The 26,342-nt window shown below is 41.0% G+C and overlaps 1 protein-coding gene across 1 annotated transcript in view; it reads left to right on the top strand.

The window, feature by feature from the left end:
• GRIN3A (glutamate ionotropic receptor NMDA type subunit 3A) overlaps nt 1-23,736 on the top strand; it is a 70,076-nt gene extending 46,340 nt beyond the window's left edge. The window contains exons 4-9 of the mRNA XM_086770813.1: nt 6,302-6,447; nt 7,884-7,999; nt 10,494-10,645; nt 20,896-21,060; nt 21,833-21,906; nt 23,074-23,736. Coding sequence (XP_086626939.1) covers nt 6,302-6,447; nt 7,884-7,999; nt 10,494-10,645; nt 20,896-21,060; nt 21,833-21,906; nt 23,074-23,410 — 990 coding nt within the window. The 3' untranslated portion in view covers nt 23,411-23,736. The remainder of the gene's footprint in view (nt 1-6,301; nt 6,448-7,883; nt 8,000-10,493; nt 10,646-20,895; nt 21,061-21,832; nt 21,907-23,073) is intronic.
• The last annotated feature ends 2,606 nt before the right edge of the window (nt 23,737-26,342 follow it).

Genomic DNA, 26,342 nt, shown 5'->3' with positions numbered 1-26,342 from the left:
ACAGTTCTCAGCTCTCCTGGAGTACATTCCAGCTCAAAGATCCCTCTGTCCGAAAACTCTTCAAGTGCTATTAAGAAACAGGGATAAACAGGGTTCATATTAACCAGAGTTTGTTGTTATGGAGCTTTTTGTACTAAGATGCTGCCCAGCAACTCAATCAGCAAGGCAATTTTCAGAAATTAACTTACCACAGACTAGAGTCCACAGTCCTTAGCTTCTGCCGCAGACAGACAAGTAGAGTACATCTTATAATTAATTATTAGCACTCATACGGGGAGCATCAATACAGAGGCTTCATGTTTTTAAACAGAGACCGCAGTCACAGTTTCTTTTCATGTATACTGTTGTTACAATGCAGGAGAATAAACTGTCAGTACTGGACTGTGCATTTGTTTCTGGCTTGAAACTGCTTATTGACTTCAATGCAGCTGTAAAGATTTATGCCAGCTAATGACCTAGCTGAGTTGGATTCAGAGTGACAGGATTTAAACAAAATTTGACATTATCTTGGCAAGCCGATAATCAGCTCCACTGACACTTTTGCAGCAGAGAAGAGAAAGTGAGCTTTCAAATGTATTCTGCATGCACCATCTCCTGGAGGCGCTGGGAACATCTCCACTTCCCAAGCCTGAACACATGGGACAGTCTCTGAACAAAGCCTCCACTTCCAGGAGTTCAGCTGTGAATTTTCATCTGCTAAAACTTGAAATTCATGTGCTTCACTGTGAATAATTTTCTTTTCTTTCATCTTCCTCGGCACCCCATAAATACTCACTAGTCAGTTTTCAAAAAACTTTTGCAGCGGAGTAGGGAAAAGCTCATGAACAGAGTTTTACATTGTTTGGGGCTTTTTAAAAATTTTGTTTGTTTTTTGTTTTTCCCCTGAAACTTTGCATAGCACTAGCAATTGCATTTCTTTTATCAGTGGGTCATGAGAAATCTGTTAGCAGCTAGATGACCACTTAAGTGGCTTGGTTGCATAAGGCAAGATAAAATGCTGTTGCTTCACACATCAAAGATGGAAGACTCATTGCAAAAACAGATCTCTAAAAGCACGTCAGTTCTTCACAGCAGAGCAGATCACTTAATGCTACACCTCTCCAGCAATTAGCAACTGAAACGGAATAGTTTTGCAGGATTCTGCAGCAGTTCCCTGGCAGAGACCATGCTGGCACTAACAGCAATTCTGCTGATACACAAGATGTCAATTAAACACTACACTTGGTGTTACTCCAGATAACCAGCACTATCATGGGGCAGAGCTACTCAAACCTTTTCATCAATTTTTCCTCAAAAGTTGTTGGAAAAGTTAGGAAAATGTTTTCAGCCATTTTCCCCCTTTCTGCACCCTATTAAAATTAAAAAGCAGGATTGTAGGCGGTGGTGAAAGCTGAATCCATGTTAACTGAGCATCTGTCACTGCGGGGTGCAGCCACTGGCACCGCACTGCACTGTATACTGGGTTGCCATTTTCTGTTTTCCCTTGAAGAATGATTAATGGAATTGAATTTCAGAAAGGAGAGGCTAACTGAATGAATCATTAAATCATTTTAATTATTTGAGATGTCGATTAGAAATTGAGTTCCTGAAGCATTTTTCCTCCAGCCAGCTAAGATGCACAGGATAGTCTTGAGTCAGATTCATTGAGGCAATTAGTGGACCCCATCGATAAGTACTGGGAAAGCACCTCCTAGATTTCAGTCACTTGTGGGTTCATTGCTTATAGAAAATAGCCATAATTTAGTTCCCCACAGTTGCTCTGTTTAGACCTTCCTTGCCTCTTCACAGATGCAGCAAGCTCAAACTCCACAGGATCAGAAGGCAATATTATATTGCCTGGTTTTTTGGAGCTGAGATTGTCTTTTCTCTGCATTTATATTCTGAACACCTGGGTTTCCTACACAGTGCAAAAATACACGACAACCGAGTTTGATGCAAACCTCAGACTGATAGTAGACATAACAAACAGAGCACCAAAGGGGAAAGTCTTTGAGTCAAATCTTCTAGCTTTGCAGCACTGAATCAGAATCTGCTAGAAAGACCTCAGAACCCAACAGCCCAGCTTTGGAGTATGTCAAGGTTAACTGCTGGCATCTCATGCATTTTCAGTTTTAAATCCCAACTTGCATAGGATATTTCTATGTCTGAGTCTTTTCAAGTCTGAGTCTAGGTGTTGTAGCTGATGGCACTGAATGCAGTGGCACTGTATTACATAAACTGGAATGTGCCAAGTAATGCAAAATCCATGACATTTAGGATTGTATTTTCCTGTTTCTGCTCCTGTGGTTTTATCACATTGGTATTTTCATGCATAATTGGCACCCCAAGCCATAGATGTCTGCACATGCTGAATTCTTCTCAACATCTTCTCAAATAAAATGAGTTCACTTCCCACTCAGCAGATGTTTTAACAACAGAAGACAGAATTCAAGATCTACAAGTAAGGTGCCAAGCCAAGGGAACTGGTAGCTGCCATATTTGCTTTTGGCAATAAGCAGCCCAAACATCATTTGTCTAGAAGCACAGTGCTATACAAGGTACAGAAGACTCTGCGAAGTCCCAAAGCTTTTCCTGGCACTGATAGAGAAGTTGGATGTTCTGTAATGCTCTTGACTGAAACACAACATGACCTCCCTGTCTCAGTGCTCAAGTGACCCAAGAACCATTTCACCTCCTCAGCACTTGGAAGCATTCACATTATCTCTTGTTTTCTTACACAGTGTAAGAAAACATTACCACTTGTTTGTTTTCTTGCCCATGATATGTTTTCTTAAACAGTGAGGCTTGTTCTTGGAAAGAACATCCAGTTCTTTCAGTAGATACTGGTCTTAGGGGTCACAGGGATAGCATTGGTACCCCAGTTCCAGAAAGTGTACTCACAAAATTCTTTAGCCTTTCTCCTGCACCTTCTTTCTGCACTTCCCAGCAGCATTTCCTAGTCCTCCCTCCCAAGAGCTCTGTCTTCACAGAAGGGGGGGGGTCATCTTCTTGAACCATATGTCCCTGACCTATGCAGCAAGATCCTCCAGTTTGTGCATTTCACAGTCCTGAACCTGTGAAGGCAGAGCACTGACTGAAGACAACAAGTGCTCAGCCCCCTCTGGCATTACATCCCTCTTCTACAAGGGTTCTCATGACCATCTCTTGAGTTCGCCCCACGTACTAACCTAGATCAAAATGGGACGTCACCATGTGTCTCACAACTTATGTGCAACACTTTTCTTACAGTAGACTGGGGAAATGGTTCTAAAAATTTGAGATGCACCTAAATTGTATGGCCATTAATGGTACACACCAGTGCTTCAGGTATAAAACTTGGCTTACTAATATGACTGATGTCCAGTTTTCGAGCTGCAAGAGCCACTGATCAGCAAATAGCTTTTTAACCCCTAAAAAACATTGGCTTTTAACCACTCCATTGATGTATTTGTATACACATTGTTAGATTGCCCAGGCCGTTGGCACTCCCCTACTTCTCCGACTCGGCAGCTCAGCTGGTGCAGTTTGCAGTTCGCTGTGATGCTGTGGTGGCCTTGCTAGCTGGTTACTAGCTAGATGAGTCCCACACACGGCAGCAGTGCTTGATTCCCATGCACTGCGTGGGGGAGGCTGCTTGGAAGTACAGAGTTAGCCTACTGGCTGAAGAACACTTACATCCACGACTAATGACCCTTTTTTTTAAAAAAAAAGAGTGATTTCCTTTGCTCCCAGGTCTTGAAAAGGAAGGTCTGGCAGTTAAAGAGACAAATGAGGAGGGATATAACACCTGTACCCATAACTATCTTTACATCTTGTTCAACGAATTGTCACGCGAGAGCTTAATTGTCCTCTAAAAGCAACTATCTAGGTCAAAATAAACCTTGTTCTTTCGATTTCTTACAGCCATAGATATCTCATTTTGAAGGGACCTTGTAAGGTTATCTAAGCTGAGCCCCATGAAAGCTCGTGTCTGGAGGTGGATCTGCAGCTATTGCATTCATTTATTTTTAATCAAATTGCCAGCAAATCTGGCAGGTGCTCTAAGGGCACAAAAAGTGTCTACAGTTCCTAGTGCCAATTCTCTGCTTTGTGGTGTTTATTTGCCTTTCCCACAGCTTTGAATGAAAAAACACAGTAAAGTATACACAGAAGTATAGCTTCCACGTGCCAGAAATGCCTAGAATTTGGGCAGCTCTCTCTTCTCAATAAGATAGTTCTTATATTGCTATTACTGATAAAACAGCAAGTAATTGTCCCACTCAAATCACCAGTTTTTAAAAAAATATAATCTGTTCTTCTTCAAACTGTGATTCTTCAAATGCTGATTTTTCAGTGTTCATGATTTCTCTGAAGCCCTAGACATCAGGATTCTGTTATTGGTTTAAAGAAAACAGAAACACTCTTTCCATACAGGACTCTTAAAATAAAAGAAACACAAAAGAAACAGAGCATGAGAAAAAGAAAAGATAAATATAAAAAGAGTTAACTAATAAGGCGAGACTCACGGGAAGACTGTGACATTTACCCATCCTGTTGGGACGGAGATCTTTGTGGTTTCCATCTTTTCACAGAATCTTCCCAGGAGAGGATTACAGACAGTAAGAAAGCAGCAGTGACAACTGATGAGTCTTGTTTCCATCCTGAAGTTTTTATCTTCTGCTGAAGCAAGTAACCCTTAGCAGTCGTAGTAGATGAGCAGTGAAGTAGTGCAGGTAGTCCATTATCTGCTTTTGGCAGCATTTTGTGTTGCTAATCCACTATTCATATAGGTGCAAGCAAACATTTTCCTCATCTGGACAAGTAGCAGTAAGAAGAAAACAGAAGTCCCAAAAGACATAGAGGATTAAAGCACTATTAAGATTTATTCTTCATGAAAGGAGTCAAGAGTCATCAAATACAAAGTTGCGGACACATAATTATGCTTAAGAAAAATCATACATTACCAGAAGCAGGAAGAACATTGGATACAAAGAAGCAGTACACAACTTCCCTACATAGACTTTCCAAGACTTCCCACCAGACATATGGTGTTGCTAGAGACAGGATATTAAGCCATATGGACTTCTGATCTAATACATGTTCCAGTGTTGTCCTCATTTGTGGTGAAATTTGACAATGTGCCCAACACAAAGCAAAGTATGGACAGTCCTCAATAAGGCGTTTGGGACAGAAAATTACGTGGAGGTGCAGTCAACACTCTCTTTTGTACTAGTCTTTCTCACAGAGCCTTAAATATTTAGCTAGATGTAGACAGGGGTGACAGTCAAGTGAGGGATACCTTCCAGTGAAGTCAGGCATCAGCAGTCTTTATCTGTAGATCAGATGTTGCACTGCAACTGGCATCACTACGTGGGCCACAAATATCACAACAAACACCGAAGTTGACTTGGAAGGTGGCAGTATGGTTCAGTGTTGGGACTCAGTGGGTTTTTCAGTGTCCTCACTGAAACTGGCATTAAAAAAAAAACCTAAAAAAATAGTGCAGACTGTGGCAACAAGCTTCTTGGGCGTGCATGGAGCCTAGTCCAGGCTCATTCTTGAAGTAGGTCATCTTCAATGTCATAGAATCATAGAATCGTAGAATGGTTAGGGTTGGAAGGGACCTTCAAAGGCCATCTAGTCCAATCCTCCTGCAAAGAGCAGGGACATGCCCGACTAGATCAGGCTGCTCAGAGCCTCATCCAACCTGGCCTTGAGAGTCTTGAGACTAGACCTAGATTTGGATTGACAGCATTGTGCTGGAAGTCTCCAGGATGTATTGTCACAGCACCTCTCTCTGTTATTTATGTCTTCTGGCACTTGAATGCTGCTCCACACTTCCAGGCTAGAACATTTCCTTCTGTGCCCACAGTCCTTATGGTACAGCATGCACTATGGCCAGCTCCGGATGGAGGCATACCCTGCATTGCTTGTCCCATGATCATCCAGACCAGAATACTTCAAAAAACATGCCAAGACTCCCTCCATGCCCACAGTTTTGCATTTAGCCACAGGGACCAGATCAGCAAAGCACAATGCAAAGCATGTGTCCACTTTCCAGATAAAAATTAGCAGAATTACAGTATATTCATAGCTTGGGGGCTCAAGGTGTCTCAAGGGAAATATTTTTCACATTTGCAGAAAATCCTGAGAGTACACAAACAGGCTAATCAGTCACCTGGTAAGTCTTTTCAGACTTTTTCTATGATGCGGAAAGCGGGAAGACATCAGAGGCAGGTCTATGAAAGCTGAGAATTTCTGACAAACTGTTCACACATAAGACCAAGATACCAGATGTGAAGGAGGCACAGGACACTGCTAACCTGTAATTTCATCTCCTCAGCTCCACCACCCATCCCAAGGGTTTCGGTTTGGAACCGTGCGAGAAAGCAGCGCAGAAGACTATGTGAGGCAAAGCTTCCCAGAGATGCATGAGTACATGCGACGGTACAATGTCCCTGCAACCCCAGATGGAGTGGCGTATCTAAAGTGAGCCTCTGCATGCAACAGCAGATCTGGCCCCTCGACCAGAATACACAGCAGTGAGATGGTGATGGGTTTCCCACTTTCAATGTCACCTTAACCCACAAAAGAGTCATTAAAGGCAGTGCGACAGGTAGAAAAGAAAGCACATAATCACCTGGAGGGAGTGATACTTGGAGAGCAAGCTAGCATAGCACCAGCTGAAGTGTTTCCAGGAGATGCAGTGCTTTGCAGTAACTGCTAGGGTGCCATCAAGCATGGGCAATGTATAAATCCTGGCAGGTTTCTGTGCTTGGGAGGCCTTCATCAGGCAGCGAGGAACATTCAGAGAAAAACATCACACTCCAAGCAAAAGCTGCAAATGAGGTTCCTCAGCTGGGAGGAGAGAAGGTTCTCAGAGATAAATCTTAAAGCCTTTATCATTAAAATGAATAAAAGAAGCATTAGACTGGTAAAAAGTAATAAACACCAAGTCTTATTGCTTCAGGGAATCATAGTATCTCTGTGTTTCAGTGACATTTGTGCCTAACAATCTGGGGTCAAACAATTGATTCACTCTGCCAGGGAACAGGAGAGGTGATAATAAGCTTGAAATCATTCATTCATTTTACGCATACAAGTTACATAACAGATGGTCTGGGAATTTTTCGCTAGAAGTTGTTTCCTCTTTATGTATTTTTCCCAGACCCATCCTACAATAATTAAGATACATTGCAGCTCCTTTGGGTTAAACTGGAATCAATCCATCAAAATCAATGAAATAATGTAACTTCACATCAGGAGAACACCTGGACCTTTAAGGTGACAAGAGTGGAGGGTGCAGTCCCTCAATCAGATGAGAACAGGCACTGCAACTGTTCTTTAATATTATCGTTTTATGCAAGCATGCTATCCATAAATGATTGTGTTAGTAAAATTCAGTTCTCTCTGTTCATGAAGACTGAACATAGAGAAAAGCTGATCTGGGACAAGGAAATTAATTTACCTCATATTCAAGGAGAAAGGAGAAGAAACAACTTTGTATGAGTTATGCTCTTGCATTTTTGCTCTAATGACTGTAACTTTAACATCACAAAGAAACCAAGACAGCCCTAGTATTTTAGCAATTTTTTATCTTTTCCAGTAAAGCTTTGTGCTACCTTTCAGTTGAGTCAAAGTCTAAATGCATTGTAGTATTTTCCATCTTTCAGATCAGTAGTATTTTGTGGGAGCAAAATAAGTCCTACACCCGCTGTCCTGCTCTACATGCACGAAGTTTGTGTTTCATGCACCATTCCCTTCTTCAAAATATAAATCAGTTTGTAATTTAAATTAGCAGTCCCTGGTCTCTGTTTTCATTCAGTAATCTTCCAAAGAGCTGCACAGATAAATATGTTCAGTGAGCATCACTGACTCTTAGACTGTGAAGTGATTCTTATTTCTGACTTTGATGTTGAATACAGGCATGATCCAGAGAAACTCGATGCCTTCATCATGGATAAAGCACTCTTAGATTATGAAGTATCAATAGATGCCGACTGCAAGCTTCTAACTGTAGGAAAACCCTTTGCCATTGAAGGTAATAATGAGTTTTATAACATACTGCCTTATTTCTCATGTGTTTTATTTGCTTTATTGTGGTTTGATATTCTCAATGAAAGTATGCAGGTGAAACTATGGACCCCTTGAAAATGATGTAAAATTCTCAGTGATTAAGTAAAACTAAGGTTTCACACTTTTTTGTGTGGTTTTTGAACTTCCAGATCATTTTTACCATCTGTTGCTGTGCTCTATATAGGAATTATTTGAAGTGCTCAGATGGTCCCTCTCCAGACAAGTAGGAGGCACAGTCCATTTCATTGCTCACCATGAAATAAAGTAGCTCCTGAAATGACGCTTGCTTTTTGTAGGCTCACTTTCCTTACACATATTCAATACTGTTCTACAGTTTCGTTCTCATCTGAAGCAGATAAATACTGCTCCCATTTTAAAGATTAGCTTAAGATTCCCAATGAATCTGCAGCTAATTGAAGCGAAAGGGAGCCTACCTTGGTACGCGGCCTCCTGCAGCCCTGGTGTATCTGCAAGGACAGGTTAGAAGGCAGTCTGGAAGCAAGGCTTGTCTTGAGCTGCTTCCAGCAGTGGTGAGCACATTAGCAGCTACTAGACTTCAGGAATCACTTTTGTGATAGATGGCCAATGAAAATGATTGAAGCTCCCTCCTTCCTCGCCTCCAAGGGCAATCACTCTGGCCGCTCCCATCTACATTAAAACAACCTCCTTCAGAAATGTTCAGACGTGACTGACAAAGGCAATATGCTAAATGAAGGCCAGGGGAACCTGAGCATTTTAATCATTTCAGCCACAAGTCACCAGCACTAAGCATTTTGTAGAATGCTCCTTTTTGCTATACCTCATCAGCATCTCCCATTTGAATTCACACTAGAGACCTGAAAGCAATCCATTTTCTCCTTTTCTTTGTGTTATCGAGGTGGATAGATGCACAGAGAGCTGTTGATGCTGTCGCAGGATCTGTGTGTGTGCAGCTGCATGTTTCACCATGTGCATGTAACCTGATAAATCTTCCATTTCAGAAAGGTCAGCTCTACTGAAGTAAACCATCAGCTTCCACAACTTTGAGTCAAGTAAAGCAAATTTGAATAGAGAAAAACAAATAAACTCCAGACTGTATGTTTTTACGTAACTGGACTTCATAGCACCCAACTGCAAAACACTTAAATATGCTGAAAATCTGATATTCATGAACCCCAGCTGTGCCGTCTCTGAAGCAATTCTGTCAGTGTTAGCAAATACATTCAGGTGGAAATACAGGCACAACATATAAAAATCAGCAGCAAGGGAGACTTGTGTTCTAGGTACTCATCACCACATTGTTCTGCATCACTGAAAAGCAAGCCACTCAGATGTCAAATTTACCACTCATGTACATTTATGAGGGGTTTTTTCCCCTTCTTTCTGTGTTGTTTGTTTTTTTAAAGGAGACAGTCTGAAATTTTGAATTCTGAACTGAAAAAGAAAAATCCACAGTGGATTAGAAAGCAATCTCTGGAGGCACTTGGCAGGACATCTCCACATGCAACTGTGTATCTTCCAGGCATTAATTGTATTTGTTTTTCTAAAGTAAAACTGCCAATTCTACAAATTGAAAGACCATATTTAGAGTTACTGAATCCATTTTCACTTACACTCAGTCCTTTACCAGCATTTTAAAGTGGTAAAAGATAACACAGTGGCTAAAAACTGTATTTATCTGCCATCTGAAAATACATAAGAAGAGAAAATACATCAGGAAGAAACTCTTGAGCAGGGCCTGGTTTGATAGGATGAGGGGTAATGGTTTTAAAATAGAAGGACACAGATTCAGACGGGACATAAGGAAGAAATTTTTTACATTGAGGATGGTGGAACACTGGCCCAGGTTGCCCAGAGAGGTGGTGGATGCCCCATCCCTGGAAACATTGAAGGCCAGGTTGGACGGGGCTCTGAGCAACCTGATCTGGTTGGAGATGTCCCTGCTCCTTGCAGGGGTGTTGGACTGGATGGCCTTTAAAGGTCCCTTACAACCCAAACCATTCTATTATTCTATAATAGAGAATGTCACATCTGACACCACAGTCACATCCAGTGCTCTAACAATGTAAAGTGATCACAGAATGGTTTACTTGACATTTACATTGCTAAAACAAGGTAAAATAGAAGAGCGCATGGCGAGGGCATGCAAAAGGCGACGTTTTTAGAGGTAAGACAGATTTATTCTTCTATCTGTACCTCCATCTTAAGTTTTTCAACCTCCAATTTTATATACTACTTTTCTAGCCTTAATAATTTTGAATTTCCATATCCTGTTTGTATTAGGCTACTTTATTTTGCATAGCAAAAAGTTTCATCTCTGCATTCTCAGTTCATGGTAAGCCAGCATCTGGGTTTGAAGTGGCTTGCTGATACAGAAGGCCAGCTTGATCTGCCACACAGTAGTGGATAGCTGAAATGAACATACTTTTCCATAAAGCAAACAAGTAAGAGAGAGATGATAGTACTGTTTTTCTTTCTAGGATATGGTATTGGTCTTCCCCCTAACTCCCCACTTACCTCAAACATCTCCGAACTGATAAGCCAGTACAAGTCCCATGGCTTCATGGATGTTCTGCATGACAAGTGGTACAAGGTTGTTCCATGTGGGAAAAGAAGCTTTGCTGTCACAGAGGTAAGCAAGGAACTTGGGTCACATAAACGAGGATTTGCTCAAGTTGCCAATTATTTCCCCTCGTTCACAATGTGAAGTAGAGATATACACAGGACAGAGATGGGCTGCAGCTGAAGGGAGGCATTAGGCTTCAGAAGCAAGAGATGCTACGTCTGGCAGCATTCAGATCTGAGCACAAGAAAAGCAGCAGCAACACTGTGCTGCTAAGCTAGGCATGCAGTGCTAGAAAAAGTCATCTGGCACAATGGATCTATCTACACTCATATGTGTATCACCTTCTACAGGATCTGTCAGTGATTCTGGACCATCTCACATGAGAGCGATAGTTAAAATAGCTAACACAAGAGAACAAAAAGAGCAAAAGAAGCAGAAACAGTGAGAATTTAGTACATCCAAAATTTCTAATATAACCCTGACTGCTTTCTAAATGGGTGGCAACTGCTTGTACCAAAGATAGGGCTTCAGCCTAGAAATCATCCCCTAAGGTACCATGCTAAGAACAGAAGGGAAGCAGGTCTCTTGTCTATGTAGAACTACAGGAAATGCAAGTAAATCTCCATGGCTTTACATCCTGGTATCAGATCAGAGGAGTTATGCCACAGCTTATAGCAACTGAAGATGTAGGCTGTCATTTATGGGATGAAAATGACTCTTACCTGAGTAGCAGTTCTTCCTTAAATTCCCTAGACTGTCAAGCAAAAAAAGATGAAGTACTGAGGAATCAAAAGATCCAGCATGCCTGAAGCATAGAGCATACACTGCTAGCTCAAGGTGCTCCAAAAGACATAGGTTACATGTTCTCACTGGTACAAAACACACAGCTAAAAGTATGCTATCACCTCCTCAGAGCATTCAGCTAGATGTCAAACCAACCGTATGTGTTCCCTGAGAATGGCTATGCCATTCTCCCCTAAAAAAGAAGCCTGGTTTCCTAGGGGTCTGACTCCAGTCTTCAGTGGTCACTTGAGCCTCTTGTCTGCAAACCTCTCGCTGCTGACTAAATCACTAGAAAAATGGCCTTTTTTAGAGACCAGAAAAAAAAAAACTTTATTTGACTAATTTAATGCATAAATTGTTGGGGTGTATCTGCATCTCTTGTTGTATTTTAAACTTTTTCATCAAGATTGTGTCAATATGAAATAAATTATATTTTAGCATCAGACATTCATAGAAGCAAATTCAATTTATTTTTATTCAGCTTGTTCAATTTTTTTTCTTTTTTTTGTCTGATTAATTCAACACAAGAAAGCACATTTGAACAAAAGTGTGTATTCACTGCTATTTCTGATCTAGCTTATCTGAAGGTTATATTATCATCTAACAAGACAGGTATCTGGGGAATTTTCTTTTTAATGTGGCTGACATAGCTGTTCCTGACAAGCACTTAATTCAATGACCTCTTGTTCTTCTACATATTAACACAATCTTTTGAATTAAATCTCAGGAAAATTACCAGATGGTAATGGTATTAATTACCACAACTGTCTTAAAACTGAAAACTCTTACAGCAGAGACAAACTTACCTTCTTAGTAATTCCCCAGTGATAAAGAGCTTCCTCTGATCATGAGAATCTTATTCCAGGAGCTGTATCCAGGGCAGTGTTCTCTGTATTACTAGAGAAATAGCTAAGACACAGAATCAGTTCTAAACGTCTTCCATTTGGTTTGATTTAGTACTCTTTTTCTCCCAGAATATATATTTGCTCCTTTAGACCAGCCCCTGGGGGTATGTGAGACAATCCACTGGGTTGTATGAATAAAATATTAGAAATTCAGTAATACATATGGATACATTAAAAAAATAGAAATAAATATAGATATATGGAGGTGCTTGCTCAAAAAGCTGCTGATAGAGTTGCACAATCAAAAAAGAAGTTTGGAGACCACTGCTCTGAGCCTTAGGACCTCAAGACTGTTTCTAGAAACAGGAACTTTTTTCTGTCATAGCAAATACAGTAATAGAGAAAACAAGCCCTGGCTGGGCAAACTGCAGAAGGCATATTATAAAACCAATTGGATTTGTCTTTTTGTGAAGACCAGCAAACGTGAGCAAATATAGAATAAGCCTTGCATTCAAACTGGAGAGAAAAAAATCTGATAGGCAGCATGTCATTTTTACAGTTACTCTTCTGAAAGCCCTTTGCAATTTAAAAACATGAGGAAAGACCATCCCATTTTCCTACACAGCTACTGCAAGTAGCAAAAAAAGTTTGCCTCTGAGGCAAACCCAGTTCTTTCACTTCCATAGAGTTTCATTAACTCCTTCATGTTCAGTGATGAAACACTGAGACACTGGTTTCCTTAAACTTCCCTGAATACAAGGCATGAAAAAACAATGACATGGTTTAAGTCAAAGATTCCTCAAGACCTGCCAACAAATGGAGAGGAGGTGGGAAAAAAGCTGTTCCAGTCTGAAAAGAAAATTATACTTTGTCACATGAATAGTCCCATGAAATTCCTTTTTTCTCAGTGTTGAATAGCAGGAGGTTTTAAGCATGGGATCAGAGCTGGAAGACATGCTGTGATTGAAAGTAATTCGGTCTTTTGAGTGTAACCTCCACGTGATGGCCAGAAAGGAAGGCAAGTCTAGCTGCTCTAGAGCCAGTTATTTGACTGCAGCCCTTATTTGGTCTTTAATTGTGCTAACCCAACACGCATAACAGAGTTTTCCTCCAGAGGCTAAGGTTCAGCAGGCTGGTTCAGGCGACTGGACTGAAGGACTCTAAAAAGAGAACATGCAGTTTCACAGTTAAAACAAATTTACTGAACTAAACAGGGCCAAGCAGCAGACACTCTCTAAAGTATAGCTTCCCCATCATTACATCAAGAAGCATGGGAATTATTCCTGGTCTTATGTTATACAGCCTGGAAATCTCCATTATTTAACTCTATGCAGTCACAGTAGCATTCAACAGATTTACTGAAGTGTGGGCAATGTTCAGCACAGAAGCAGATAATTCATTTTCAGAAAAGTCTCAGCCCCTAAGTGGGTAGTCATTCACATGGATTATATACCAAACTAAGACACAGGAATTGCCTTTTGATAGCTAGAATGAGGCTTTGTCTTTTTCTACATCATTCTGATAAATTTGATCTGTGACACACTGCACCTGTTGACCAAGAGTAACGACCTAGAAATTGGAATATACGTAGGTGAAATATTGATCAGTATAGCCTTTAAATGGGGGAAATATCCGTCTTCCTTTTTTTGTCATTACCTCTTTAGGCTGTACCTGATTTTTATTCACCTCCCACTCCTGCCCACTGAGGTTAATTTTTCTTCAGATTTGTTTTGAGATTCATCTTCCTACTCATAATTTTTTTTCTAATCTTACACTAGGAAATTACATTTCCTGTGGCAGACCTCACCGCTAGCTCTTTCCATCTCTCTCTCTGGCAGCACTTTGCTCATTCTAAGTTGCATTTGAAAACAAAGCTGTCTTGGAAAGGCATGATCCACACTGGGGCTGAAAAATTTGCAGTGACTCCTCAAGCTGAGAAACCAAATAAAGATTAGTCTGAAAGTGCAGGGGCAGTGGGGCTTGACTCCACTGTTTTGTATGAACCTCTTCAGCAAAAGCACTTGCCCAGGGCATCTTACTCTGGCCAGCACTTATTGGATCATTCATGAGAGATGCGGCTAAATCAAACTTGGAGTGAATTGCTGCAGTGAATTGCCTCTTACCCTCTCCACCACAAATAATGGTTGGTAGTACTTCATGCTGATTGCTAGTCACTAGCAATACTGCTTGAGTACTCTTAATTTAAAATTGTCGTACTCTAGTCTCAAAGGAATTTCTTTGTTGTAAATTTACGAAGTCCCTACTGAGGGCATGGTGCAGGAGGGAAGTGGGATTGGCAGAGTTATATTTGCACGTTACATATGGACGTAATCGGTATCATTAATTTTCAATTTGCATACAATACACTTAGCCCTTCCTCTGCCCTACTGTTATTCTCATTAATGCCACTTCAGCAGGAGCCAGGTTCCTAATGTCCCTCCAGCACATTAGCTCCACCAAAAGCTTTTAAGCCACAATAACAAAAATGTTATTGGTGAAACTGTATCTTCTATTTTACTTGAAACACTTGTATATTCTCCATTTGCAAATGTTGCAGGACACCTGAAGCTCTAGAACTTAGAGACTGATTTGCACATAGATTGGCAGTTCAGTCAGACAACAACTCATACACGGAATAAAAAATTACATATTGTTATGTAACAGTATCCCAACTATTAATATCAACAACTTAGTGATGCTTCACACAAACAGTATCTAACCTGACCTTTACAATAACAATATATGCAGGCACACAAATGACGCCAGCCCTAGCTGACCCCGTTACTGCAGATCCACCACTTTCTACAGCTGGTGACACTGGGGAAGGCACTGTACCTCCTGCTGGCGTCTGAGGGAGATGTCCATGTTGCAAATGACAGGGATCAGTCATTGACCGAGGGCTTCCATCTGATCCAGACCAGGCACACAGCAAAGACAAAGTCCTTTCATCCTCTCTTCACTCATCAGTGGTGGGATCCACTGATGGCTCTTCTCTAGAGTCTTTGAAGGAACTTGCTCAATCCTGATCTGCCATAGCTTGTGCCTGAATTGCTGATCTTCGGCCTCAGCACCACTCAGGAGGCACAATCAGACAGCACCTCATCCGTCTCGCCATGATTTTATCCAGTTGTCATCCATCAAATTGTGCCTTTCTGCTCTGAGGTTTGCATAGTCTCCTTCCAGGTCTAAAGGTAGTTTCCATTTTTGTTACACCAATCACCTGACAACTCAACAGTCAGTATTCTAGCCACTGCCTGGAAGCTGTGGTTTATGTGCTTGTCTCTGGTGCACTGCAGGTGTCAAGGGAAGGCCATGCAGACTCCTCCGCAAAGGGAATGAACTGCCTTGTGCTCATAAATAAAAGCCACCCATCAGGCACCTTTCATGGTACCTTGTTACCAGTGCGTGAAAAACAAAAGATTCTGCTGCCAACACAATTTGCTCAGTCTGCACGTGTGCTGGCTGGGGCAGAGAGTTGGCCCTTGCTCTCTGGAGGAGTGGGAATGATATGAAGAAGGGGGTCGCAAAATGACTGACACTGCATTGTAAAGGGGTCATCTCAATCTGGGAACAGGCAGTGGCATCTGGACTTACCCTGGGGAAAAAAATACTTTCCACAATGGTCCTGAGGAAAGGAGTGTATGAGTATTGAGTCTGACAACACTCAGGAGAAGCATGTTCCAAGTATCCTGGAAATGAGTAACAGTTTTAGATTCACTTGTCAAAACTGAAAAATAATAATAATAATTCACTATCTGAGTAGATAAGGCTGTTATTCTCAATTCACCAGCCTGTAATATCACAGAATCAAACATCTCAGTACCTAATTCAGATGATATGTGTGTTGTTGCTCTTCCCACTATGGACAGGGCTTGGATAAGGGATGAGTTGAAAGAAAAATATCTTTTACAAAAGGCAGTATTTTCCCTCCTTACAAGAGGGGAAAGGAACTTGTCTTGCTAATGCGAGACAGTGATTTCCAGTATCTTAAAATTTGGCACTTGAAACCCTAAAGCCACAGTACTGGTCTTCCCTAAGGACAATGTCCCTAAAGAGATTAAGTATGTACTACTTCAGTGCTGACCCTTGTTTGAGAGCACAGAAAGCTGTAAGAATGAATAATAAATAAATAAATATCAGTCTCTGCAGGTACAGGAAATGTCACGATCTGGAGACAGGGACAGGTTTTAATACTGTTTAGGTACCTAAATGCAAGCATCAGCATCAGTAGGATTTTGAAGACCTACTGAGATACCCAAATGAGTTTAGAAATCTGCCTTTTATATAATTTATCCCTAGTAAAGCTGGAAAGAATTCCTTCTTCACAGAGGTGCTGCAAAATTTAACTTCCTGATCTCAGCAAAGCTTTTAAAAATCCTTGTGTGGAAAATGCTATCAAAAAGGACAGCTTATTATGGCTCATATACACATGCTGTCCCTGTTTAGTGTTTGGGTGCTGCAGCGTATAGGACCGATACCTGTCCTGCGCTGCCAACCTGCAAAGTATCCACAAAAATCTTCAGAAGCTTCTAATTAGTCAAAGCTGGACCACAGGTGTATTTGACAGCTTATTCACTGCTCTCAGTACAACCAGGGAGAGTAAAGCATTTACAATCTCTTTAGTAAGGTGTAAAGCAAGAGTTTTGCACATGAAAACCAGTAATGAAATTACTGAGTGCCAGTTTTGTCTCTACCCCCTGCTTGAAAGAGAACACAAATATCAAAGTCTCTTCTCTGCATCCCCTTCCTTCCCTTCAGGGCCCAAAGAAAAATGATGTAACTACAGAGGAGACAGCAGGAATTGTTTAGGTAGCAATTGCAGATATGGGTTGATAAATTACAAAAGTCTCTCCAAGGATATATAAAAAGCCAGACACCTCCACTTCTGTTCTTGTATTTGTTGGTTTTCAGAAACTGCCAATTTCCTGATTTGCAAGTGGCAAATAACTCAGAGGCTGTTGCCAGTGTAGGACTTAGCACCCATTAGCTATAATCATCACAGGATTGACTATGGTTGCTTATTGCTTCTGAACCACCACATGGGCATAATTGAGTTCCTTCTCCTAAAATGCAAGGAGCTACCTCCTGCATTTATGATTACAGAGTTGGAGCAAAGACTGTATTTTTATCCTGGGTTAATAAAGAAAACACCACATTATGGGCTTTTACACCTTAAAAAAAAATCATAGAATCATAGAATGGTTAGGGTTGGAAGGGACCTTCAAGGGTTGTCTAGTCCAACCCCCCTGCAAGGAGCAGGGACATCTTCGACTAGATCAGATTGCTTAGAAAAAGAAGAAGAAGATATTGCAATGGGGAGAGTCATCAGCTGGTTTTCTATTGCCAGCAAAGACCAAACACACACACACCTGACCCCTACCACTTCAGCAGAGAGGACAGCAGTGATACAGAGAATCCAGTTTATTGCTGCTCTGTCCAACTATATTCTATATATGCATCTACAAATACACAGAATAAGTAGTGGAGCTTGCTGCTCTGGTACCAATCAGCACAAAGCTATGAAAATGAGAGGTGCCTCTATTAGATGGTTTCCTTTGTTATTTAAGATGTGTGTCTCTGCAGTAATTATGAACAGTTAATAAATTGCATTTTTACAATGGTATGTAAATGTGCTGATATGGCTATAAATAATCATGCCATACACTGTAAGACACACTATGCTAATTATTTCTCCCCTACCTTGTTTCCTCACTTAATTTAGTCTCAAAAATTTCCCTTTACCGTGCAGCCTTTGCCAGGCAGCTCTTTCAATGCATTATCTTCTTTATTGCTAGATTAAATATTATTGATGCTTTGTTTTGGCATTTCCTTTCCTAGGAAAAGATGTCTTTTTTGGGACAATTTCAAAAGCTATCCATTACAAGTGAAAAACATATCTGAGATGCAAATGCTGGAATTTCTTTCACCTGTTTCCAGGGAAGGTAGAAAACTATTCTGCAGAGCTGACAGGACAGTGAGCCAAATCCTCATCAGCATGAATCACAGCAGCTTTACTGAAGACAAGGGAGTTATTTTTCATGTAAGGAGCTGGCCAAGTGTTCTCTCTGCAGCAGTACTGGAGGGGAATCAAACACCAACCTCAGGCTGGAGGAGACATCTCGCACGTGCAGGAATCCCCACTGCGGCTGCCACTGTGTTTCCTGTTTTTATTATTATTTTGAATGGTTTTATGAATGGTTTTTGAACGAGTTTTATTGTATTCTATTTAACCTAGTTCCTGTTCTCAGAGCAACATAAATGCTCCCTATTATACAGCAACCTAACACTAGCAGATCAGGCCTCCTTACGTATCTCCCCTGCCTTTGGGGACTTCTGCATTGCTTCTCAAGTAGCTCAGCAAAAGGACCTTCACCCAGCTGATGCACTGGTGGGTGCATCACCAAGAGAGTTTGCAGCAATGGCCACCTGCAGACGGCTACTCTGGATGACACCAAAGAGCAGTAGCCTGGGAACATATATACATAGGTGTGTTGTTCAGATGACTAAGCAAATCTGTTCCCTTTTAATTATTATTCTACTTCCCATACAATTTATTATTAAACTTATTGTTAACTTTACATCTCTAAGGAAGTTGTTTCATACTTGCCCTTGAACATCATTTTTGGAAAGCAAGTGATTTGCAGTAATAAGTCTTGGAGAATTAGCAAAAGCACATTTAACCGGTATGTTCAGCTAGTATGGATAGCAGTACTTTTGCTTCTTACAGATCCTTATATATGGTGAGTTCAGAGATGAGCCATAGTGAGGTCTTGGCTCTAAGGACCTCTAAGAAAAACGTCAGACACGAAGCCTCGTTCTGCTTTTATGCTACCTGGGCTAAAATTTGGGCTTCACTGCTAATTAAAAGAAGCAGGTCAGGTAACACAGAATTCCAGTCAAACTGGGGTTTAAGTAGTTCTGAAAGCATAACTAGCTGTCATTTTTGTGTCGCCCTCCTGTTCCCCTAACTGGAAGGACAAAGTATGGGGACAACAGGTTCTTGCCAACAAGAAATTCAGATGCTGAAAGGGAAGTTTTGGTTTTAAGTTGAACTGATGTACTCTCAGCATTAGAAAACTCTCATGCCAAGACTCTGTCACCTTTCTATCCCAGATTCATTCCATTGTGGTTTTCCACTTTCCTTTCCAGGCTGTAGTAAGTTTCTTTAGAAATTACTTCTACACCCCGATTATACCCTTCAACACCCTTGAAGTGTTTGTTCACCGTTAAAAAAAAAAAACTCCCTTCCCAAAAATTCTGCTTCAATGCGCTTTGGAGCAAGCAGGTTGATTTTGTCAGAGAACCTCCAAAATAAGAGTTCATTGCTAGTGCCACATGCAACAGTTCTCACTCTGCTAGATTGCTGAAGCTCTGTTCTTGTTAAAAATCTGTTATATGCTATCTCATATCTTTGTGTTTTAAAGAACAGAAATCAAATACGAGAACCAGAGGAGAGAAATACTGCTCACGGTCACCCAACAAAAATACACAAAGGGACTTCCAAGCCTTCCACTTCAATGTACTCATCACTAATCAAGTCTTTGGCTTAAAATGACCTCTCAAGATTTTTCAAACATTCTGTGATTTTTCTTTTGACTAAATCCAGTTTCTTTTCTGAATTAGGCAGCTATAGTCATAACAAAGCACAATCCTCCCCACCTCCCACCCACCAAACTAACAACTGAAGGAACACACAGGTCAATTTTCCAGGGTGACAGCATCCCAGGTATCACCTCCTGACACACAATCCCACCGAAGCAATTTTCTACTCCTGTTGTTTCTGACATTGGGAATAACATCCTCTAACAGAAAGGCACAAGTAGAACTTGTATTCTTGGAAATACTTCCAAAGTAGTGCAGGGACAGCAATTATTAGGAAGAGCTTTTACTTCTTGATAAACTCATAACTGAGTTATGGAGGCATGAGAATAAACATAGCAAGATTATACATAACATACAAACCTGACTCACCCATTGGAGGGCAGGTGCTTGTGGTACAGATTACTGCTGCACATGAGTTTGTGCTCTTCAAACATGATTCATGCCAATAAAAGTCTCAAATTAATTAAAGGCTTCCTACCCGACATGACAAGGGTAGGTCAGTGGAACAAGGTGAGAGTTTTTCATAATTGCAGTCAGGGTTGATAACAAACACAATTTCAGTTCTGTTAATGTGAGGAGTAGGGATGTGTCATGTTTGTGCTACTACTTCAAAACATTTTCTCCTTGACCTTCCATCAAGGGTAAAGCAGAAAAAGGGGAAATTAATGATCAATTCCCAGAAAATACCAACAGTCGGTCTTGGCTCACTGCTGATGAAGGACTTGCTCCACAGTTCATTGACTGTATTCTGTCAAGCAGTATTTGCTTTTACAAATGCAAAGCCACCACAAATATTGGATTCTTGTACATGTTCAACACTTAATCTCATTAGGGAAACAGCAGAAGGAAAAAAAATCCCTGGTCTTTGGCTGATTCTTATTCCCATGACAGGTCCTTTGCTCTGACTGAACACCAAGCTTTTTGCAGCACAGAAAGCCTTTGTTGTGAACAGTATCCAGACTGTTCTGCACTATTTCACCCCTGTGTATTCAGTGAGATCACATTTGCAAATGAGAAAACAGAAGCATCTGTTAAAATACACTAACAGCCTACTTCATTAACTTCCCCTTTTGATTTTGTTCACAGACACTGCAAATGGGCATCAAGCATTTTTCTGGGCTCTTTGTGATGTTGTGCATTGGGTTTGGCTTGTCCATTCTCACTACCATTGGGGAACACATTGTGTACAGACTGGTCCTACCACGTATCAAGAAGAAATCCAAGATGAAGTACTGGCTCCATACAAGTCAGGTACGCATGCCAAAGTAACCCTGTGAAAGTCATGTGGCAGATAAAAAAGCCTGGACAAGAACAATGTAGAAAAGGTTGTAAGTGCTCTGATGATTGGCATTCGAAGTGTGATGGCACCTTCTGGAATTTGAGGAGCCTTACTTAACAATGGAATGAGAAGCACAGAGGAAAAAGTTCAAATATTCAGAACTGCAAAGCCTCCAGAAGGGTCCTTTCCATTTGCACTTGTAACCTTACAACTCCTTTGGACAGCAGAAGCAACGGTATTGTTGTATCTGTTGTAACCAGAACATTTTATCTCAGTGTTACAAGTTCCCAAACTTTTGATGCATGCAGGAAGTGCTGAGTAACTTCCTTTATTATTCTAAGGAAAATAGTGGAAGAAAATTGCTCTAGGTGTTTGCTCTAAAGGAAGAGGTTACTATGCAGCAAAAGGCACAAAAAGGAAGAGCTTCTGCTGCTTTAAAGCAGCACAGTGAAAGAGATCTTTTAGAAAATTATGAAGTTTGCCAAGATCCACTTTTTTTTTCTGAGGAATTCTAACATTAAGGATTGTTTGCAAACCACTTATCAGCCTTTCAGATTGCCTTTCCTTGGGAAACTACGATAAAATAAATCTGTTGTAATGACAAAGCACAGACATTGCTTGTATCCTTGAATGTGCAAAATAATTTATGCTCAAGTCCATCACACAAAGCCCAAGTTGTTTACCTATTTATGGAGCTATTCTTAATCTTGCTTTTACTAATTTATTTTCTTCTTTTCCCTCTAGAGATTACATCGTGCTCTGAACAGTTCATTTATTGAGGACAAACGCAAGCCCAAGACAAAACGAGTAGAAAAGAGGTAGGAAATTTTGCATACTTAAAACACAAACTACAAACACTACTTTTAAATGAAATATGTTGTGTCTGGATATGTTATTTGTTTATCTAATACAACTCAAAGAAAAGGAAACAAGATAGAAGTGACAAAGGAGGGAGGCAAAAATGAATTGTTTCTAATAGACAATATTAAATCTAAAAGCTTTATTCTTTTATTATTTTGTGTACATCTAATAAAAGTATCCCTGTTCTAAAGACAGGCTTTGCAGTTGTTTAAGTCCACTGCCCTTGGTTTTAGGTAATTAATTACTCACATACTAAAGCACTGGCAGATAGCAACAGGGCCCCGGGAGATAGCTTCACAGGGAATGAGAGATCAGGCAGTATGTATTTTAGAAACTTTTTCAGCTTTCTTATTTTTAAGAATGAAAAATAAGAAAGCTGAGGAGAAGAAAATTCATTCCTTTCAGAAACCTTTGTCTCAAACAACTCTTGTTGGAGAAAAAGAAAAAAAAGTAGGTGACAACCTTGCCTTGTTTTCATAGCCTATGTCTTCTGAAGAGAAGACAATCTTATCTATAGCTACCAGGAACACAAGGCACTTATTTGCTCAGTAACTCAAAACTATTTGTGCACTTTTTAAAGGCACAGGCAGCAGTATTGCTTTTCTACAGATAAGTTCAGCCACAGTCTATACAAAAGAAATGTCTTCCCCAAAAGCACAAGCCACAACTCCACAAGACTTCAAGTCCAAAGGACACACTTTGCCCTTCATCCTCTCCACACCACTCGAGGCAGCCTCTTTCCTCCTCCATGGGAGCAAATGCTTATGCTAGCACAGAGGACTTAACACACAAAGGACTAATGCTGTAATTAATTTGCACATTGCAACCACAAAAGCTTTCAAAGCTCTGGAGGAGAACTCGGATTTTCCTGAGCTGGAGTTGAGAAGACTGTAATTTTAGGATTCTGTTCTAGTCTCTGCTATGGTTTAATCACAAAAATTAGGCCATTTATGTTCATGATTTGTGCTTCTCAAGAAAAATAATTCCAAGGATAAAGGAATTATATTTTTACGTAATGAATAACAGCAGCATAATATTTTTCCAGTAGATGGCTCACCAGGGGAGGCTTGCACAGACACAAGAGCAGGCTCTGATTTCATATTAACTTTCACATCTCTGTTCAGGTCCCATGTAGGGAACAGCCAGCATGCTGTGTGGAATACAGCCGATCTGGGCAACTGTCCCCGGAAAAAATACATCTGCACTGATGAAGGGCAAAATGAGGTAACAATCCGACAGCACCAAGACATCCCCCTGCCCCAGGTGAGGAGGGAGACTCCAGCTTCTTTAACGACCAATGGGAAAGCAGAGTCCCTCAATATTTCTAGGACCTCAGTGATGCAAGAGCTTACAGAGCTGGAGAAGCAGATCGAAATCATCAAGCAGGAGCTGCAACTCGCCATGGACAGGAAATCAGAGCTGGAAGAGTATCAGAGGACAAACAGGACTGCAGAGCCCTAGGCCAACACACCTGGGCCCTTTCCCCTTTCCTTCCTTTCTCCTCTTCCTCTGTAAATTTGTAACACACTTTTGTAATGCCAGAAAGAGGTGCAAAAATAAAGCAGGCAATATGCTCTTCTTGAGAGCAGAATTGCAGCAGCCCACAGCCACTGCCACCCTCCTGAGTCCTCCTCCTTTCATAACAAGTTTCTCGTTCTCCTGGCAAACATCAGCCATTCCAAAGGGACTGGAGAAACAAGGAGCGCCTGAACAGTGAGCATTCCTGGTTCCTCCACTTGACAGTACAGTGAGGTTCCCACTTTTTTAGCCCTTTCTGTGCATTAATTCTTTCTGTGCATTAATTAAAAAAAAAAGGAGGGGGTGGGGGGGAAGGACATTTAAACTGCTCATTGGAAGCATGTTCCATGTTGGTATGTTTTTGTTGTGGTATCTGTGGGTCTAGTCTCCATTCATGCTAAAGCTCCTTATGGTTGCCTCATTATGCCAGGTGCTAGTTCTCTGTTGGCCATCTCTTCCCTCCTAGCACAGGCTGTGGTTTCACAAGACAAATTATTGGTGGCAATCCCAGTACACACCATTCCCTCAGCATTGTCAGCACAAATGCAGTTGTGACTGCTCTGTGACTGCAATAAAGGAACTCACCCAGCTTAAAAATACCTTGACAAAAAACAAACCACCACCTCTGTCTGCTTCTGAGCCCAGCTTCGGCTTCCACTCGCAGCCAGAGGGAAGCCACGCAAACAGCTGCACCAGCAGATGTGAGGGGATGGGTTTATGGTGGCACAGAGCAAGGATGAGTGGAAGAGAGGGGTGGCAGTACTGTAAATCAGTATTTACTGCCAAAGGTGAAGTATATACCAATATGAAACGACTCCCTTAATATTCTCTGTCTGCAGTTGACAATAACAATCTTTCTTAAGGCTAAATTGATATAAAGGGGCTCTGGTCCATGATTTATTATGACACCAAACTCCCATCAAAGTCAAAGGGAGTCACCAAAGCCTCCATGTGGACCAGGGCTCACTGTGAAGGAGAATGAGAGTTGCAGTTTCAAAGGCAATGTACTGAGTGAAGCTCCCTCACACCTGGATGATGAGTAGAGGGGAAGGAAGGGTAAGCTGTTCAGCATTTGAATAAACACTGCATCAACCCAACTGACTGTGTTATTTAAACAGGATTTCTATGAATTTTTAAACAATGCTTCCCAACACATCCCATACTACAGAGAAAAAGAACATTTGTAACACTGTCAGAATTAACTCTGGTCTCCCAGATAGGTCAGTGAAGTCATTTTTATCCTCCCTGTATCTCCAGCCACCTGCATGAATGTTCCCAGGGGTGATGTTCTCACCAAGCGCGGTTTAAAGGCTACAGGCAGACCTGAAACTGTAGTCTGGGGTTTGAAATAGGCATTCTACCTTTTTGCACCTTTAACCTTTGAAAAACACTTGCAAATGAAAAGCTCCGCATGGATCACTAAAAGCTGATAGCAGCGATACCCAGACTAATTAGCCTGATCAAGAGGAGTTCATAGGCTATTCCCTGCTTGGTCTTTGGCCTCTGCATTTGGGCAGCAAGTGTGTCTGCTTCTTTCAATATAGAGAAGAGTAATTAGGACATAAAACAGGAAGGTGGGATCCAGAGCCCTGCACATCAGATAGGTCTGAAATAGATAGCTAGGATGTCCCTTCTTTCCTTGCTCCTGACAAGTTAAGATGACTAGGGACAAGTCATTTAGGTTGCTTTTGTTGACTTCCCTTACCATCCTTCCCTCCCTCATTTAGATAATCAACTTTTTAGGAAGAGCTTTTTATTTGTGTAGCATCCAGTACCCTACAACCTCCAATACAATTTGATTAGAACAGATGAACACTGTTCTTTTCATTACTATGAGACAAACACTAGGAAAAAATATTTCAGCCCAGCGGTATCAATATGGTTATCAACAGTTTGTTATGTCCTTATCTCTACATGCATGAGTCTAGAAAAAGATTAATTTTTTTAAAAAGTAATTGAAAGTGCTAATTATATAAACAAAAATGTGTATGTTTTAAAGTTCCAATTCAAACACCCAGTCTTTCAACAAATAACCCTCTATTTAAAAACAAAAATTAAAGTGAAAAAATGTCAAGCACCTAATAATTATTGTTAAGCAAAAATCTGTATTTCTGGTGCGTGCCTTAGGGGCCACTCTCATTGCAAATGCTGAATAGAGATTGCTCCACACTACTACAGAAGCAACTAGAAGCATTTTGAGAGAAGAGTCAAATTATTGTTGCCTAACAGAGACACCTTTTGGCATGTTATTTTCTTATTCAACCATTGCTCCAGCCTGATCCCAAAGGGGAGAGAAAGAGAGACTGCTGTAGCTTTCTACGGGATGGGGAGTATCACACAGGTGTCAATGCCTGCAGACTGCATAAGCCAGGGGAGGACTGGCTATGACAAGACGATGTACTGAAGACATGATGGCTTGGGCCTGTCCATATTGTTGGGCCTCATGTTTAATCCCTCTCTCCTCAGACCAAGAGAGGAACTTAAATTCCTCAAGGATTGAATCATGTCTGGATTCCACAGAGCCCTGCACACATCTAGCATCATGTAAGGAAGCAAAGCCCATGCGAGAGAAAGCAAAAGTAATTGCTTACCAGCAAGTCACAGGCAGTGGACTGAAGACACCGCACTGTCTTTAGGACTAGCTTGATCTTACAGAAGAGGAGGGCAGGAGATTTACAGGACAGCAGTCAGTTCGAACACCTTTCCAACTTCAGTTATCACAAGAACAAAATAACCGCTCTCTCACGCTTGACACAGGGTCACGCTACTGACATCAGCTGGCCTGGGCTAGTCCTGAGATTCTTCACTTTGTATAAGATCGGTAGCAAGAAGGAAAATCAAAGAAAATTTCCAGACTTTGCAGCTTTATTTCAAT

This window comes from Chlamydotis macqueenii, chromosome Z (assembly GCF_036417535.1).
Source record: "Chlamydotis macqueenii isolate bChlMac1 chromosome Z, bChlMac1.mat, whole genome shotgun sequence".
Lineage (NCBI taxonomy): Eukaryota > Metazoa > Chordata > Aves > Otidiformes > Otididae > Chlamydotis > Chlamydotis macqueenii.
This window is presented reverse-complemented; position numbering and strand designations above follow the sequence as displayed.